The 15,922-nt window shown below is 38.0% G+C and overlaps 1 protein-coding gene across 1 annotated transcript in view; it reads left to right on the plus strand.

The window, feature by feature from the left end:
- The first annotated feature begins 328 nt into the window (after positions 1–328).
- The window catches only part of ATP8B4 (ATPase, class I, type 8B, member 4), a 266,323-nt gene continuing 250,729 nt past the window's right edge, over positions 329–15,922 (plus strand). The window contains exons 1-2 of the mRNA XM_006831865.1: positions 329–470; positions 1,530–1,588. Coding sequence (XP_006831928.1) covers positions 329–470; positions 1,530–1,588 — 201 coding nt within the window. The remainder of the gene's footprint in view (positions 471–1,529; positions 1,589–15,922) is intronic.

The following is a 15,922-nucleotide window of genomic DNA, read 5'->3' on the forward strand; positions in this document are numbered from 1 at the left end:
AAAGAAGCCAGGTTATGATGGCAAGTAGATAAAACACTACAAATAGTATAGAGCCAACCATTCCAAAGACAAGGTGTCATTTGTCAGAAGCACTTCTGAGAGGTGATCTTCACACTTGGGCAGAAACCACAGAAGCTGCAGGGCACTGGGATTCCTCTTAAACTTTTGGGTAAATATTTAGTGCATGGTGCCTGGCATATGGGAGTGGGTGCTGAAGTTCTCTCTTTGTTTCTTCCTCCCTCTTCATCTCTCTCATCGTTCTCGTCTTCCTTCTACTTTCAGGTCTTCTCTGCTTCTCTTTTCCTGTCCTCCATTCCATCCCTAGCATATGCCTCCAGTAACTTTCCACTCTCCAATGTATTTTGTTGATAATGTGCTTTCTTTAAACACAAACTCTTACTCAAATTCCTGCACATTTTACCACCTGTCCCTTACCTCGGTGGAGAACCGCAGGATTAAGAGAATCACAGGTGAGATAGTCAAGTCATCTACCATGAAAGCCCAACATTGAAATCTGATTATTATTTTGGTCACCTTTTTCCCATAGTGTTCACTGTTTCACTGTTTCCCTTTCTACATCGAGTTAATGTGGGGTAAGAACTCGATATTCTTACTACAAAAACATGCTCTGCTGGTGGTTCTGAGGCACCATTTTTGTTATTGTTGCTTTGCCTGCTGCAAATTTTTATTTTTACACGATCATCACAAGGTCAGTGGTTCAAGCCCACCAAATGTTCTATCGGAGAAAGGTGAGGCTTTCTGGTTCTGCAAAAGGAGCCTTGGAAACCCTGTGCTGGGTTGCAATGAGTTGAAACCTACTCCACACCACTTAATAACAAACAACAGCAGCAATCATTGCTGCTGGGCAAGTTTTTCTTTATGCATTGCCATAGTCCTTTTGTTCTTGTCTTTTTCCTTTTGTTTTGGTCAGTTGCACTAGCATTTGTATTTGCATTCAGAAAATGCTTTATTTTTTGGCCATTTCTGGCTAAGGACAGTTTTTAGTCTCCTGATCATTTGGCAGTCCTTTCAGTATGTCTGGGCACCTGCCTGGGTTGTTTAGAAATATTATCTTTGGCTTAAAAACTGTAACGTCAGTAACCTCACTCGCCACTTCTGTATGATTTTTTTTTGGTAATATTATCTTTTGTGACTTTGCAGCAAAAATAAAGTTCCTTTCCAGGTTGGCATTTGACTGTCAGTTGCTCTTTCTCCTTTAGGAACAGCTTGAAGTTAAGAGAAAGGGTCTTTGTGGTCATGAGGGGACTTAGAAAACTGGAGATACATGTTTTGCTTTATGGCTGGCATCAGAAAAGTAATGAGAAACATTTTAGCTTTCCATTCTTGGACTTTCCAACACTTGTTCCAACATTTAGACTGGAAAAAGCCCATGCCCTTCAAATTTCAAAGGAAAGAATTCTAGCAACCTTGACAACCATTTAAGTAACCTAAGTGATATTACTTTAATGAATTCTATGTTTCTGTGGGTCTAACATTTAATTTCATGACTGATTTCTCTTTCTTTTTAGAAGTGGAACGAATAGTGAAGGCCAATGACCGTGACTATAATGAAAAGTTCCAGTATGCAGTGAGTAAAACATAAAAACACACTCCTACTCGGTTGGGTCTTACCTTCAGGGGAGTGGCATTTGTACTTTCTAGAACTTTATGACTTCACTAAAAACTTTCTTTGCTGGCTTGTTTGAAGAGTAAGGCATCATACGTTTCCATAAGTAGACACTTTTGGTAAAGTTTACACGTGCTGCAGGGCATGTGTGGTGGCTCATCTGAGACTTGTTTCTCTCCTGTATTGAGATTGGCTGCCACGTTTAGTGGGATTAATATCCTGTTTTAAGAACTGATTCTTGGGCCAATTTGGACACTAGAGTATACAGAAATAATATGAAAATGGGTCTTTATAATACGGTTTGGTGATGGTAATGGTGGTGGTGGCTGATGTGTGATGAATGGCGTTTAGGTGCCTTTTTCTAATCAACTCAGGCTGAATGTGGGAAAGAATATGTAAGAGAAAGTTGCAGAGACTCTTGTTTACAAAGCATAAGGTGAAAGTGCTGAGTCTAAATGCATGGGTGTTAGGCTTGTATTGAAACATTTTATTTTATTTATTTATTTTCTGAACCATTTTTAAAGTGAAGCTTTTCTTCATTTATATAAGAAACATTTGTTGAGGCAATTGGCACTGGAACTTGATGAACAATTTTATGAATAATGTCTTGAGCCCTCATAAAAATCTCATTTTTCTAAAGCTCAACCTAAGTTGTTACATGGAGTCTTCCATAAGCTTTTGGATTGATTACTGGTGGAAATGATTCTGTAGGTGATATATGGGCACATATTCCATTTTTAATTGGGCCCTGGTAGCATAGTGCGTTACAAGTTGGGCTGTTAACCAGTTCAAATCCACCGGCCACCCAGCAAGAGAAAGATGAGATTTTTTGCTCCCATGAAGACTGATAGTCTCAGAAACCCTGTATGGGGTTGCTAACAGTTGAAACTGACTCGATGGGCACTCAACTACTTCCATCATTCCATTCTTCATGTCTTACATGTTAACATTTCTGTTGATAGATTACGGCCTTGGCTACTAAAGTTTTCATATGCATCACTCTCCAATGTTGAACTTGATAGTATGTATTCTTACCTTTGCAAGAATTTGAAAATAAGATTGCCCTTTAAAAGTTAATTTTAAATACTAGTAAAGAAATGATTAAAAGGGAAATGATAGCAAAACCCACTAAAAGAGGCAGAATTGTCTCAAGGCCTGTATGATCTGCCATGTTGTTGTTGTTAAGTGCCATTTAGTCCATTCTTACTCATAACCACACTGTATAGGGTTTGCAAGAAGAGGCTGATAGGTTTGAACCAGTGACTTCAGGAGTTAGCAGTACAGTGCTTATCCTACAATGCCACACCAGGACTGCCATAAGATTGGCTATATAAACACCCTTTATGAAAGGTGTGGCACTGTGGGTTAATGCACCAGACTGCAAAGCTGTTTGAACTGCAAGGTCGGTGGTTCAAGCTCACCAGCTGCTCCTCAGAAACCCTATACAGGGTCACTATGAGTCAGAATCCAGTTGACGGTACTTAACAACAACAACAATGAAATAACAAAGTTCTGGTGTGGTGCTGTGGGTTAAAACGCCAGACTGTAAAGCCGTGTGAACTGCCAGGTCGGTGGTTCAAGCTTACCAGCTGCTTCTCGGAAACCCTCTACAGGGTTGCTATGGGTCGGAACCTGAATTGACGGCACTTAACAACAACAACAACAATGAAAGAAAGGAGTCCTGGTTGGTGCTATAGGATAAGCACTGGACCACAGGTTGGTTTGAAATGCAAGGTTGGTGGTTCAAATCCACCAGCCTCTCCTTGGTAACCCTGTACAGGGTCACTATTAGAACTGATTCTACAGCCCTAAACAATAACAATGAAAGAAAATCTCAAACCAAAGAGGATTTAGCTGACCATGAAAACATAAAAATGGAAGAATCATAGGGGCAAACTTTGACAGTGACCATCCAGGCACTAGCCAGATAAAAGGTAATTTTGGCCAAAGGATTTTTTAGTATTTAGCTCCTATTGGCAAGTCTTGCCTAGATAGGGAGATGGATTCATTAATATATTTTAACTTGAAGCTATTAAATATTCAAATTAGGTAGCTAACAATTTCTCTTTACCCATGTTATGCTAATCGCATACCTTTAAGTTGGCATTAGTGTAGGCTCCCCTACAGAAATCTCCATGACAGATTTCTCAGTGTAAAATAATATATTAGCATTCTGATCTTATTAGTCAGTTTTGTAAGCTTGGTTAAAGTAAGCGCACCTTGGAGAGAAGACTTCCCTCTCAGGAGACTGATGAACCATGTTTCTTAGCCTGAGACGGGGGAGACAGTAATTTTCCTAGGTGGCGAATGCCACTCGCCATGATACCCTTAGCCCCTCTGATCTCCACAAGACTTGATATCCCGTGCTTTCCCATCCTGTCTATCACCAATCCTTTAACTGTAGAGAATGACCCTTGAAAACTCTAAATGTCAACCCCCAAATTAGAGGAGGAGACATTTATATACTTAAGAGCTTGGGGAAAGAACTAGTAATAAGTAATCTGCTAGGAGTAATTGAATTGATGCCTTTGAGTTGTGGTGTTGGAGGAGAATACTGAAAGTGCCATGGACTGCCAAAAGAACCAATAGATCTGTTTTGGAAGAAGTGCAACCAGAATGCTCCTTGGAGGCCAAGATGGCTAGGCTTCGTCTCTCATACTTTGGACACATTGTCCGGAGAGAACAGTCGCTGGAGAAGGATGTCATGCTGGGTAAGGTGGAGGGTCAGAGAAAAAGAGGAAGACCCCTAACGAGATGGATCAACCAGGTGACATCATTGATGGCGTCAAGTGTGGCGGCAGTAATGAGGTTGGCCCAGGATCGGACATTGTTTCGTTCTGCTGTGCATAGGGTCGCTATGAGTTGGTTCCGATTTGATGGCACCTGACAACAACATGAGTAATTATGTATTTAAGTGCTTGGCTGCATTTACTTGTTTTCTAACGAGACTTTTGCCAATTCAGCTTTTTACTGGTGTTGTTGTTAAATGCTGTCAAATAGGTTCAGATTCATAGTGACCCTGTACAGGGTTTCCCTGGAGTGGCTGGTGAGCTTGAACTATCTACCTGGTGGTTCAAACCAACCTTGCAGTCCAGCGCATTAGCCCACAGCGCCATGTACAATTTATTAATAGCAATGACAATAATCAGCTATGCAATTCTACCCTGAATCAATGTGATGTTTCCATCACCATTAATCCTCCTTTCCCCTCACCCTCCTGCCCCTGGTAACCACTAATAAGCATCTTTATACATCTGCCTTTTCTTGTCTTTGTATGTTGTCATTGCAGTTGTTAAGTGCTGTTCAATCAGTTCAGACTCATAGCAACCCTATATAAGATTTCCAAAGAGCAACTGGTGGATTTGAGCCACCAATCTGTGTTTCGCAATCCAGTGCTTATCCTACAGTGCCACACCAGGACAAATACAATATTGTTCTTTCGTGATAGGATTTTTCCCCTCAGCATAATGTCTTCAAGCTCTATCCATACTGTAGCGTTCATCAAGATTTAATTCCTTCTGCTGGCTGAGCAATTGTATGTACCATTGTATGTATTTACCACTTTTGCTTATCCATTTATCTGTTGATGGGCAATGAGGTTGTTTTTACCTTTTGGCTATTGTGAATAGTACTGCAATGAATACTGGTGTACAAGTATCTTTTTGAGTCTCTGCTTTCAAGCCTTTTAGGTATATGTCAAGGAACAAAATTGTTGGTTCATATGCTATTCTTAGGTTTAGTTTTTTAAGAAACACCACACTGTTTTCCACAATGGCTGTACTATTTTGCGTTCTCACCAGGCATGGATAAGTTTCCAATTTCCCCACATCCTCACTAGCATTTGTTATTTTCTATGCTTTCATCTTAAAATACTTACTGATGAAGAACCAAGACCACAGCTTTCAGTATGAGTTGCATCTCTATGTAAAGAAAACAAAAATCCTCACCACTGGACCAATAAATAACATCTTGATAAATGGAAATAGACTGATGTTGTCAAAGACTTCATTGTGCTTAGGTCCACTATCAACACTCATGGAAGCAGCAATCAACAAATCAAGTTATGTATTTCATTAGGAAAATCTACTGCACAAGACCTCTTTAAAGTGTTGAAGAGCAAAGATGTCAGTTTCAGGACTAATGTGTTTCTATTCAATAGCCTCATATGCATGTGAAAGTTGGGCAAAGGAATAAGGAAGACTGCAGAAGAATTGATGCATTTCAGTTACAGTTTTGGAGAAGAACAAATAAAATTGTGGTGAATGAAATACAGCCAAAATACTTCTTAGAAGTCAGAATAGTGAGACTTTGTCTTTCTTACTTTGGGCATAATTAGGAGGGACCAGTCTCTGGAGAGGGACACAATGCTTGGTAAAGTGGAAGGTCAACAAGCAAGAGGAAGACCCCCAATGAAATGAATTAGTACATTTGAGAGCAAAGGGCTCAAGCATAACAGCAATTAGGAGTACAGCACAGGACTGAGCAGTTTCGTTCTGTTGTGCATATGGTCTCTGTGAGTTGGAACCGACTCAACAATACCTAACAACAACATGTTTTCATCTTAGCCATCCTGTTGTTGTTAAGTGCTATTGGCTTTGTGGTTAACAGTTCAGTCCTCATTTTACAGTTCCACACCAGGACTCCTCCAAACTGGTTGTTGTTGTTGTTGTTGTTAAGTACTGTCAAGTGGGTTCCAACTCATAGTAGCCCTATCTAGGGTTTCTGAGGAGCAGCAGGTGAGTTTGAACTGCCGACCTTGCGGTTAGCAGTCTAGTGTTTTCCTACAGCGCTACATTGATCTAGTGGTGAGGATTTTTGTTTTCTTTACCTTGACGTGCAACCTATATTGAAGGCTCTGGTCTTCTGATCTTCATCAGTAAGTATTTTAAGCCCTTTTGGCTTTCAGCAAACAGGGTTGTATCATCTGCATATCACAGGTTATTAATGAGTCTTCCCCCAATCCTGATGCCACATTGTTCTTCATATAATCCAGCTTCTCAAATTATTTGCTCAGCATACAAAGTGAATAAGTATGGCACACACCTTTAATGGTTTTAAACCCTGGCACACACATCTTTAATGATTTTAAGTCATTCAGTATCCCCTTGTTCTGTTCGAATGATTGCAGCTTTTCATGCGCACATTTAAGTGCTTCAGAGTATCCATTCTCCCCAGTGTTATCCATAACTTGTCATGACCCACACAGTTGAAAGCCTTTGCATAGTCAATAAAACACAGGAAAACATCTTTCTGGTATTCTCTGCTTTTGACCAAGATCCGTTTGCCATTAGCAATGGTATCCCTTGTTCCACAACCTTGTCTAAATCTGGCTTGAACCTCTGATAATTCCTGTTAATGAACTGTTACAGCATTTTAAAATTATCTTTAGCAAATTTTCAATTGCCCGTGATGTTAATGATACTGTCTGATGAGTTCCTCATTCTGTTGGGTCACCTCTCTTTTGAATGGGCACAAATAAGGATCACTTCTGATCAGTTGGCAGGGAAGCTGCCTTCCAAACATCTTAGCATAGAACAGTGAGTGCTTCCAGTGCATCATCAATTTGTTGAAAGATTTCAATTTGCATTCCATTAATTTACGGAGTCTCATTCTTTGCTGTCAGTGCATCTTGGACTTCTTCCTTCGGTACCATTGGCTCTTGGTCATATGATAACTCTTGAAATAGTTGAACATCAACCATTTCTTTTTGATACTTTCTGCTGCATCACTGAATATTTTGTTCATAGACTCCTTTGTTATTGCACGCCGAGACTTGAATTTTTTCTTCATTTCTTCAGTTTGAGAAATGTTGAGCTTGTTCTTCCCTCCCTGCTGGTTTTCAAACTCCAGGTCTTTGCACATTTGTCTTCCCCTTGACATTTTTTGTTCAGTTCTTTTACTTCCTCATTTCTTCCATTTGCTTTAGGATTTCTCGACTAGAGAGCAAGTTTCAGAGTCTCTTCTGACATCCATTTTGGTCTTTTCATTCTTTCTTGTCTTCTTAATGATAATTTCTTTCTTGTCTTCTTAGTGACCTTTTGTTTTCTTTCTGTATGATGTTTCTGATGTCATCCCACAACTCTTTTGGTCTTCAGCCATTAGTGTCTAATGCATCAAATCTGTTTTTGAGATGATCTCTAAATTCAGGTGGGATATGTTCCAAGCCATATTTTGGCTCTCGTGGACTTGTTTTGATTTTCTTCAGCTTCAGCTTGAGCCATGACATGCATATGGGCAATTGATAATCTGTTCCACAGTCTGCCCCTCTTGTTTTGGCTGATGATACAGAGCTTTTCCACCGTCTCTTTCCACAGATGTAGTAATTTGATTTCAGTGTATTTCATCTGTTGAAGTCCATGTATATAGTAGTCTTTTATGTTGTTTAAAAAGGTATTTGCAATGAAGAAGTCACTGGTCTTGCAAAATTCTATCATGCATTCTCTGGCATTGTTTCTATTACCAAGGCCATATTTTCCAACCACTGATCCAACTAACTCTTTGTTTCAACATTTGCATCCTAATTGGCAATAATTATCAATGCATCTTGATTGCATATTTGATTCTATTTCAGAGTAAAAAAGTTGGTAGAATTCTTCCATCTTATCATCTTTGGCTTCAGTGGTTAGTGTGTAAATTTGAATATAACTGGTCTCCTGTAGGCATATGGGTATTATCCTATCTCATACAGCATTATATTTCAAGATAGAGCTTAAAATATTCTTTTTGATGATGAATGCAACTCCATTCCTTTTAAATTTGTCATTCCCAGCATGTTGTTTTTGTTAAGTACCGTGAAGTTGGTTCTGACTCATAGTGACCCTGCACAGGGTTTCCGAGGGTGTAGATCTTTATGGGAGCAGAAAGCCTCCTCTTTCTCCCGCGGAACAGCTCGTAGTTTTGAACTGCTGATCAGATTCAAAATGGCCAATACCAGTCAATTTCAGCTCATTAATGCCTAGGATAGCCATGTTTATGTGTTTCATTTCATTTTTGACAACTTCCAATTTTCCTAGATTCATACTTTGTACATTCCATGTTCCAATTACTAATAGATGTTTGCAGATGTTTCCAGCTATTTCTCCTCCTTTTGAGTTGTGCCCCATCAGCAAATAAATGTCCTGAAAGCTTTACTCCAACCGTGTCATCATGGTCAGTTCTACTTTGAAGAGGCAGGTCTTCCCCAGTCATTTTTTGTGTGTTTTCCAACCTGAGGGACCTATCCTCTGTCACTATATTTGACAGTATTGTGGTGCTACTTATAATGTTTTAACATTCAATATTCTGGTGCTATCTGACAATGTTCCACTGCTATTCATCCACTGCTACTGAATAAAAGTGAGCACTCACAATACATCTTATGTTTTGTGTAAGCACTGTAGGATAAGCACTGGGCTGCTAACTTTAAGGTTGGTATTTTAAACCCAGTAACTACTCCTTGGAAACCCTATATAGGGATGCTATGAGTTGGAACTGACTCGATGGCAAATGTTTCTTTCTCTTTTCTCTCTCTTATATTTACTTTGTGCAAAGCATTTGGCAAATAAAAAATTTTCCTGTCATCAGCATGAGTATTGACAGATATTTGGTAGTTAATAAAAATAAAGATAATGGTAATAATAGGCTACATACTAACAGTGCTTACCACATGAAAGGTACAGTACTCTACTGTATTAAATTTACTGATTCTCACAACGCATGAAATGAGTACCTTTATTACCTCACTTTAATATATGAAAACACCAAGGCCTACAGATCTCTTGTAAGTGATGTGTTCAAGGTCATACAGTTCCCATTCATCGAATCTGTCTGTGTACCAGGCACTTTGCACATATTTTTAATTCTCCACAAAACCCCAGAAGTTCAAGCAAGTGGACTGCATTTAGTAATTTGTCTAAGATCACACAGATAATGAGTGACAAAGCTGAAATTTTAATTCAGATTGGCAAGAGTCTAAAACTTATGTTCCTTCCATGATGCCATGCTAATCTTTTGATCAATCTTGAAAAAAACAAATCAACAACAGAACATCTCTCCTCCTTGCATGTATCTATCAGTAAAGTTTTTATACACTGATGACAAAGGCAGAATCCTAGGCTGCTTGAAATACAGGAGATAGACGAGGAGGCTAATAACAACCCTAAATATTACCCCTTAGCATGTGCAGAAGGGAATTTGGTAGACAATTTACACAAAGTTCAGAAAAATGGTTCAATTTCCACAAACATTAAACTTTTCCATTTTAGTTTAATGAAGTCCTGGAGCCCTGGTGTGGCATTATGGGCTAATGCAAGGTAGCTTTGAACTACAAGATTGATGGTTCAAGCTCAGCAGCTGTTCTTTTGAAACCCTATATAGGATTACTAAGACTTGGAACCGACCACACTTAACAACAACAGCAACACCTTTGATGTCTTCTTGTTGGTAAGTGTCTTAAGTTGCTTCCGACTAATAGGGACCCTGTAAGGAGCTCTGGTAGCGTAGTGGTTACGAATCGGGCTGCGAACCTTAAGCTCAGCGGTTTGAAACTACCAGCCGCTCCGCGGGAGAAAGATGAGGCTTTCTACTCCCGTAAGGATTTACACCCTCGGAAACCCTGTACAGGGTCGCTATGGGTCGGAACCGACTCGACGGCACTTAACAACAACACAGAGTTTCTGAGGCTATAAATCTTTGTAGTAGCAGAAAGCCTCGTCTTTTTCCCATGGAGCAGCTGGTGGACTTGGGCCACCATTGTGGTTCACAGGCCAGCGCTTATCCTACAAAGCTCAAATACTCCCATTTTAATAGCTTGTTGTTAAGTGCCCTTGAGCTGGATCTGACTCAGAGTGAGCCTGTGAAGGGTTTCCAAGGAGCAGCTGGTGAGTTTGAACCACCAACCTTGCCATTAGCTTGTAGTTAGCAGTCTAGTGCTTATCCTACAGTCCCAAACTAGGACACCTTTTAATATGTAGCCAATCTTAATTTATCAACAAACCCTAAAGCTGCAAAGCACATTTTAACACAAGCTTAAAAGAAAACAATGAAGAACACTTTTGAAAAATAAAGAGTTTAGAATATAAACAAAAGGCAAGGTTAATGATTCTAAGTGAAATTAATTGGCAAATTAGACATGAAAACTGTAAGGCAGGAACATAAAATTACAAAAGGGATCGCAGGCTGCCAAAATGTGTAAAACCTAGTGGGGATGAAGAGAAGAAAGAGATCGAGCCAAGGGCTAGAATTATTCTCTTTAGAAGGGAGTTCAAAGTTTTCTTAGCTAATGATAGGAATAAATAGTAGAAACAATGAAAGCAGTTTTGTATTAAAATATGTTAGTGTTAAAAATGTTACAAAAGCTGCAAAACTGAGCCAAACAGCCAGACTCATTATCCTTATTAAAAGAAGTTCAAAGTGACTGGTACAAGTAGTGAAAACAATTGTAGTTGCGTTAAAATGTGTTGATGTAAAAAAAAAAAAATTGGGAAAAGTGTTAGATTAATTATGACTATTTTCTGACTTAGTTTAAAAATAAAGAAATTATGTTGGCAAATACTGTTTTCCACTGGTTCTCTCTGTCTCACACACAGTCATAGTCCATCCCCACGTAATCCTCTTGAGCATTAATATTATTTGATAATGGAGGTAACCTCATTTCAGTGGTAGAATTTTATTCTACCTCAAATTTGGAAACTTCAGTAAAGTTGAGCATTTAGTAACTTGGACCCGAATGCATTACATGTGTGAAAGTAGAGGGACATTTCTAAAGGTTTTTTGTTTTTTCTTGAGTTAAATTATTGATCTTATTCAGGACGTTCCCAGAAGTTGGTGAAATGTTCAGTAAATAGTTTTGCATGTTTTTTTTTTTTTTTTAAAGAAACAAATAATGATTCTAATATTATAATTTATTCCTGAAATCTTAAATTACTTAAATGATATCATGGTTATTATGTGGAATCTATTGCTGCATTCATGATTGTTGTGCCTGGTAGAAAAATGACAATTGGATTTTCCAGAATGTGCTCATTCAAGGCAACAAATATGGCTGAATGCCCTGATTCTCAGCCAACTTCACTAAGACTCCCTTCAGCATACATTTCCTCCAACCCATTTAAACATGGCTTTGCATGTTCACACAGTAACTTTTCTTTTATCTCACAATACATGGCTAAGAGTGGAGTAGAAAATTCAGGTCTATGATTGTTCTGGTTGTGTGACCTTGGACAGTCACTGGCTCTTTTAAATCTACATTATAGTGTTTATGTCTGCTTGTCTGAGACCAGACTGTCAGAGCAGTCAAATTTCTTGTTCTTGTGTGTGTGAATAGATGATTCATTGTCTCTTTTTAACAATAGAAATGCAAATGTTTTTTAAAAATTTTTTATTGTGAATTGAGTGAAAATTTACAGAGAAGGTCATCGGTTTTACATTCAGTAAACCATACGCTAGGTTTCATCTCATTGACTGCAGTCTTTTCCATGCACCAACTGTTATCCCATTTCTTCCCTGTGGTTTCTCTTTGTATTCCACCCTCCTTCACATCCCTTCTCAAATGTGTTGTTGTTAAGTACCGAGGAGTTGGTTCCAACTCATAGTGACCCTGCACAGGGTTTCTGAGGTCGTAAATCTTTACAGGAGTAGAAAGGCTCATCTTTCTCCTGTGGAACTGCTGGTAGTTTGGAACTGCCAATCTTGAGGTTATCAGCACGATTTGTAACCACTATGCTACCAGAAGTAAATGCTGCCCTTTTGCTCTTGAATGATTGACCATTCCATGGCGAGCGTACCTTACCAGTGTTTTTGTTCCTCTGTGTACCTATCTACTGCTTGACTGAAAATTGGGCCACGAGGGTGACTTTCCTTCTAGATCTGAAGAGTGGTAGAAGGCCATAGTCTTGGGTTCCTCCAGTCTCTCTCTGACCAGTAAGCCTGATCTTTTGGTCATAATTTTGAGTTTTGTTCCACATTACTTTCACTCTATTTGGGACCTTTTAATGTGATCTCTTTTGAAGAAATTGGTAGTGGTAGTTAGGCACCATCTAGTTCTTCTGGGCTCAGAATCGTGGTGAGTGATTTTCAACTGCTCCATTGGTCCATTGGACTAATTGATTCTAAGCATCTTCATTTTTCACACTCTTCTTTCTTTCACACATGGGGACCAATAGTTGAACCTTAGATGGCTATTCAAGATCTAAGGTTTTAAGATCCCAGTTGCTACTCACCAAAGTAGGATAGAGCACATTGTCTTTGTGAACTATGTTATGACAGTTGACCATGGTGTCCTCTGAGACTATGGTCCTGATCCCCCAAGCCCAGGAACTCATTTTCTTAATGAGTTGGTTCCAACTCCAGGGTACTTAAGAACAACAACAATGGCTAAAGATTGAAAACATTTCTTCATATGTTTATTGTCCACCTGACTGTCTTCTTTGGTGAAGTATTCTTTATGTCCTCTGTCCATTTTTTAATTGTGCTGATTGTAGAGGTATTCTAGCTTTCTTTAAATTTTAGAGATTAGTCTCTTGTTTGATATGTCATTGCAAAAAATGTTTTCCAATTTCTTTTTGCAAAATGTTTTGATACACATAAATTTCTAATTTTTAGGAGGTCCCCATCATCTTTGTTCTTGTCTGTTTGTGTGCTTTTAGTTATGTTTGACAGTGTATTTATGCCAGGTATTAGAGCCCCTATGTTTGTGCTTATTTTTTTCATTGATTATTTTTATAGTTTTAAGTTTTACATTTAGGTCTTTAATCCATGTTGAATTGGTTTTATATGTGTGAAATATGGATCTTGTTTCATTTTTCTGCAAATGGATTTCCAGTTGTGCCAGCACCTTTTATTGAAAAGACTAACTCTGCTCAATTTAATTGTGTGTTTCAGCCCTTTGTCAAAGATGAGCTGACTGTATGTGGATGGATTTACTTTTGGGTTTTCAGCTCTATTCCATTTCCTGTACCAGTACCAGGCTGCTTTGACCACTGTGGCTGTGAAGAAGATCAGGAAGTGAGAGGTCTTCAACTTTGTTCTTCTTACGCAGTATTTGACATATCTGTGGTCTCTTTCTTTTCCATATTGGAAAACAGTGATCTGTTTTTTCATATTTTTAGAGAATGATGTTGGAATTTGGATTGAAGTTGCATCATATCTATAGATTGCTTTGGATAGTGCTGAGATTACCACAATGTTAAGTCTTCCTATTCACAAGCATGGTGTATTCTTCCATTTTTAAAGTTTCTTTTGGTTTCTAGTAGTAGTGTTTTATAGTTTTCTTTGTATAGGTTTTTTGTTTCTCTGGTTAGATTTATTCCTAAGCGTTGCATCATCTGGGTGGCTACTGTAAATGTTATTGTTTGCCTGATTTCCTTTTCAGAGCTGTCTTTATTAGTGTAGAGAAATCCAATTGATTTTTGCATATTGATCTTGTACCCTGCCACTTCACTGACTCTTTTAATGAGTACCAAGACTGTTTTTGCTGAGTCTTTGGGATTTTCTACGTAGAGGATTGTAATATCTGCAAATAGAGTTTTTCTTCTTCATTGTCAATCTTGTCGTTCTTGTTGTTTTCAGTCAGTTATCATAGTGACCTTGTAAGGAGTTTCCAAGGAGTGCATGGTGGGTTTGAACCAATGACCTTGTGGTCAGCAGTCCAGTGCTTATCCTACAGTAACACATATTTCCTTTCTTGTCTTATAGTTCTGGCTAAGACTTCCAACACAATATTGAATAGAAGTGATAATAAAGAGCATGCTTGTTTAGTTCCTCTTCACAATGGGCATTTCTTTTTCAATTTCTTACCATGGATAGTAACATTGGCTGTTGGATTTGTATATATGCTTTTAAATACATTGAGGAATTTACCTTCTATTCCTGCTTTTCTGAATGTTTTTATTAGGCATGGAAGTTGGAATTTGTGAAATTCCTTTTCATCATCTATTGATATGATCATGTGTTCTTTTTCTTTGTTTTATTTATGTGGTGGATTTCATTGATTGTTTTTCTAATATTAGACCATTCTTACATCCCTGGTATGAATCCATTTTGTCACGAGATATTAATTTTTTGACATGTTGTTGAATTCAATTGGCTATGATTTTGTTGAGAATTGTTGCATCTGTGTTCATGAGGAATATTGGCTTATGATTTTCTTATTTAATGATGTCTTTGTCTGGTTTTGGTATGATAGTAGTGCTCACTTCATAAAATGTATTCAGGAGTTTTCTATCTTTTTTTATATTCTGGAATAGTTTGCTAAGAATTGGTGTCAGTTCTTCTCTGAATGTTTGGTAGAATTTGCCAGTAAACCCATTTTGGCTTGGACTTTTGTTGTTGTTGTTAGTTTGGAGTTTTTAAATGATCTGATCAATTTCATCTTTTGTCTTGGGTCTGCTCAAGTTTTCTACTTCACTCTTGTTAGTTTTAGTAGGTTGTGTTTTTCTAAAAATTTGTCCATTTCTTCTAGATCTTTTAATACAGTTTCTCAAAGTATTCTGTTATTATCCTTTTTATTTCTCATGGTTGTGTTGTAACATCACCTATATTTTTTCTTATGCATGCTATTTGCATCTTCTTTTCTTCATTGGAAAATTTTACTAAATTTGCCAATAATTTGCCAGTTTTATTGATTGTTTAAAATATCTGACTTCTTGTCTTATTAATTCTATTGTTTTTCTGTTTGTGTTGATGTGTTGATTTTGGTTCTTTCTTCTTTTTGGATGTGTGCATTGGTTGCTATAAATTGCCTTCTAAACACTGCTTTTTTTGTTTCCAAAAGGTTTTGGCATGTTGTATTTTTGTTCTCATTTGATACAAGGAGTTTGGAAATTACATTAAAATTTTTTTTCTATTATCCAATAACTCAAGTTAAGTGCCGTTGAGTCGGTTCCGACTCATAGTGACCCTGTAAAGGGTTTTCGAGGAGCAGCTGGTGAGTTTGAACCACTAACCTTACAGTTCAAATTACCCTTGCGGTCCAGGACATTAACCCACAGAGCCACACCAGGACACCAATAGCACTTAAGCAGGGTGTTTCTCAATTTCCATGTGTTTGATTTTTATCCCTTAATCTTCCTATTGTTGATGTCTAATTTTATAACATTGTGATATGAAAAGAGTCTTTGTAGTGTTTTGATGTTTTAAAATTTATTGAGGCTTGCTTTGTTGCCTAACATATGGTCTATTCTGGATAATATTCCGTGTGTACTGGAAAAAACAAAATCTTGTGCTGTTGTTTCTTTGAGTCCTTTGTGTTAGTCTCTGAGGTCAACTTGGTTGATTATATTGTTTAGTTCTTCTGTGTGTTTGTTGTGTTTCTTTCTA

This window comes from Chrysochloris asiatica, unplaced genomic scaffold (assembly GCF_000296735.1).
Source record: "Chrysochloris asiatica unplaced genomic scaffold, ChrAsi1.0 scaffold00004, whole genome shotgun sequence".
NCBI lineage: Eukaryota > Metazoa > Chordata > Mammalia > Afrosoricida > Chrysochloridae > Chrysochloris > Chrysochloris asiatica.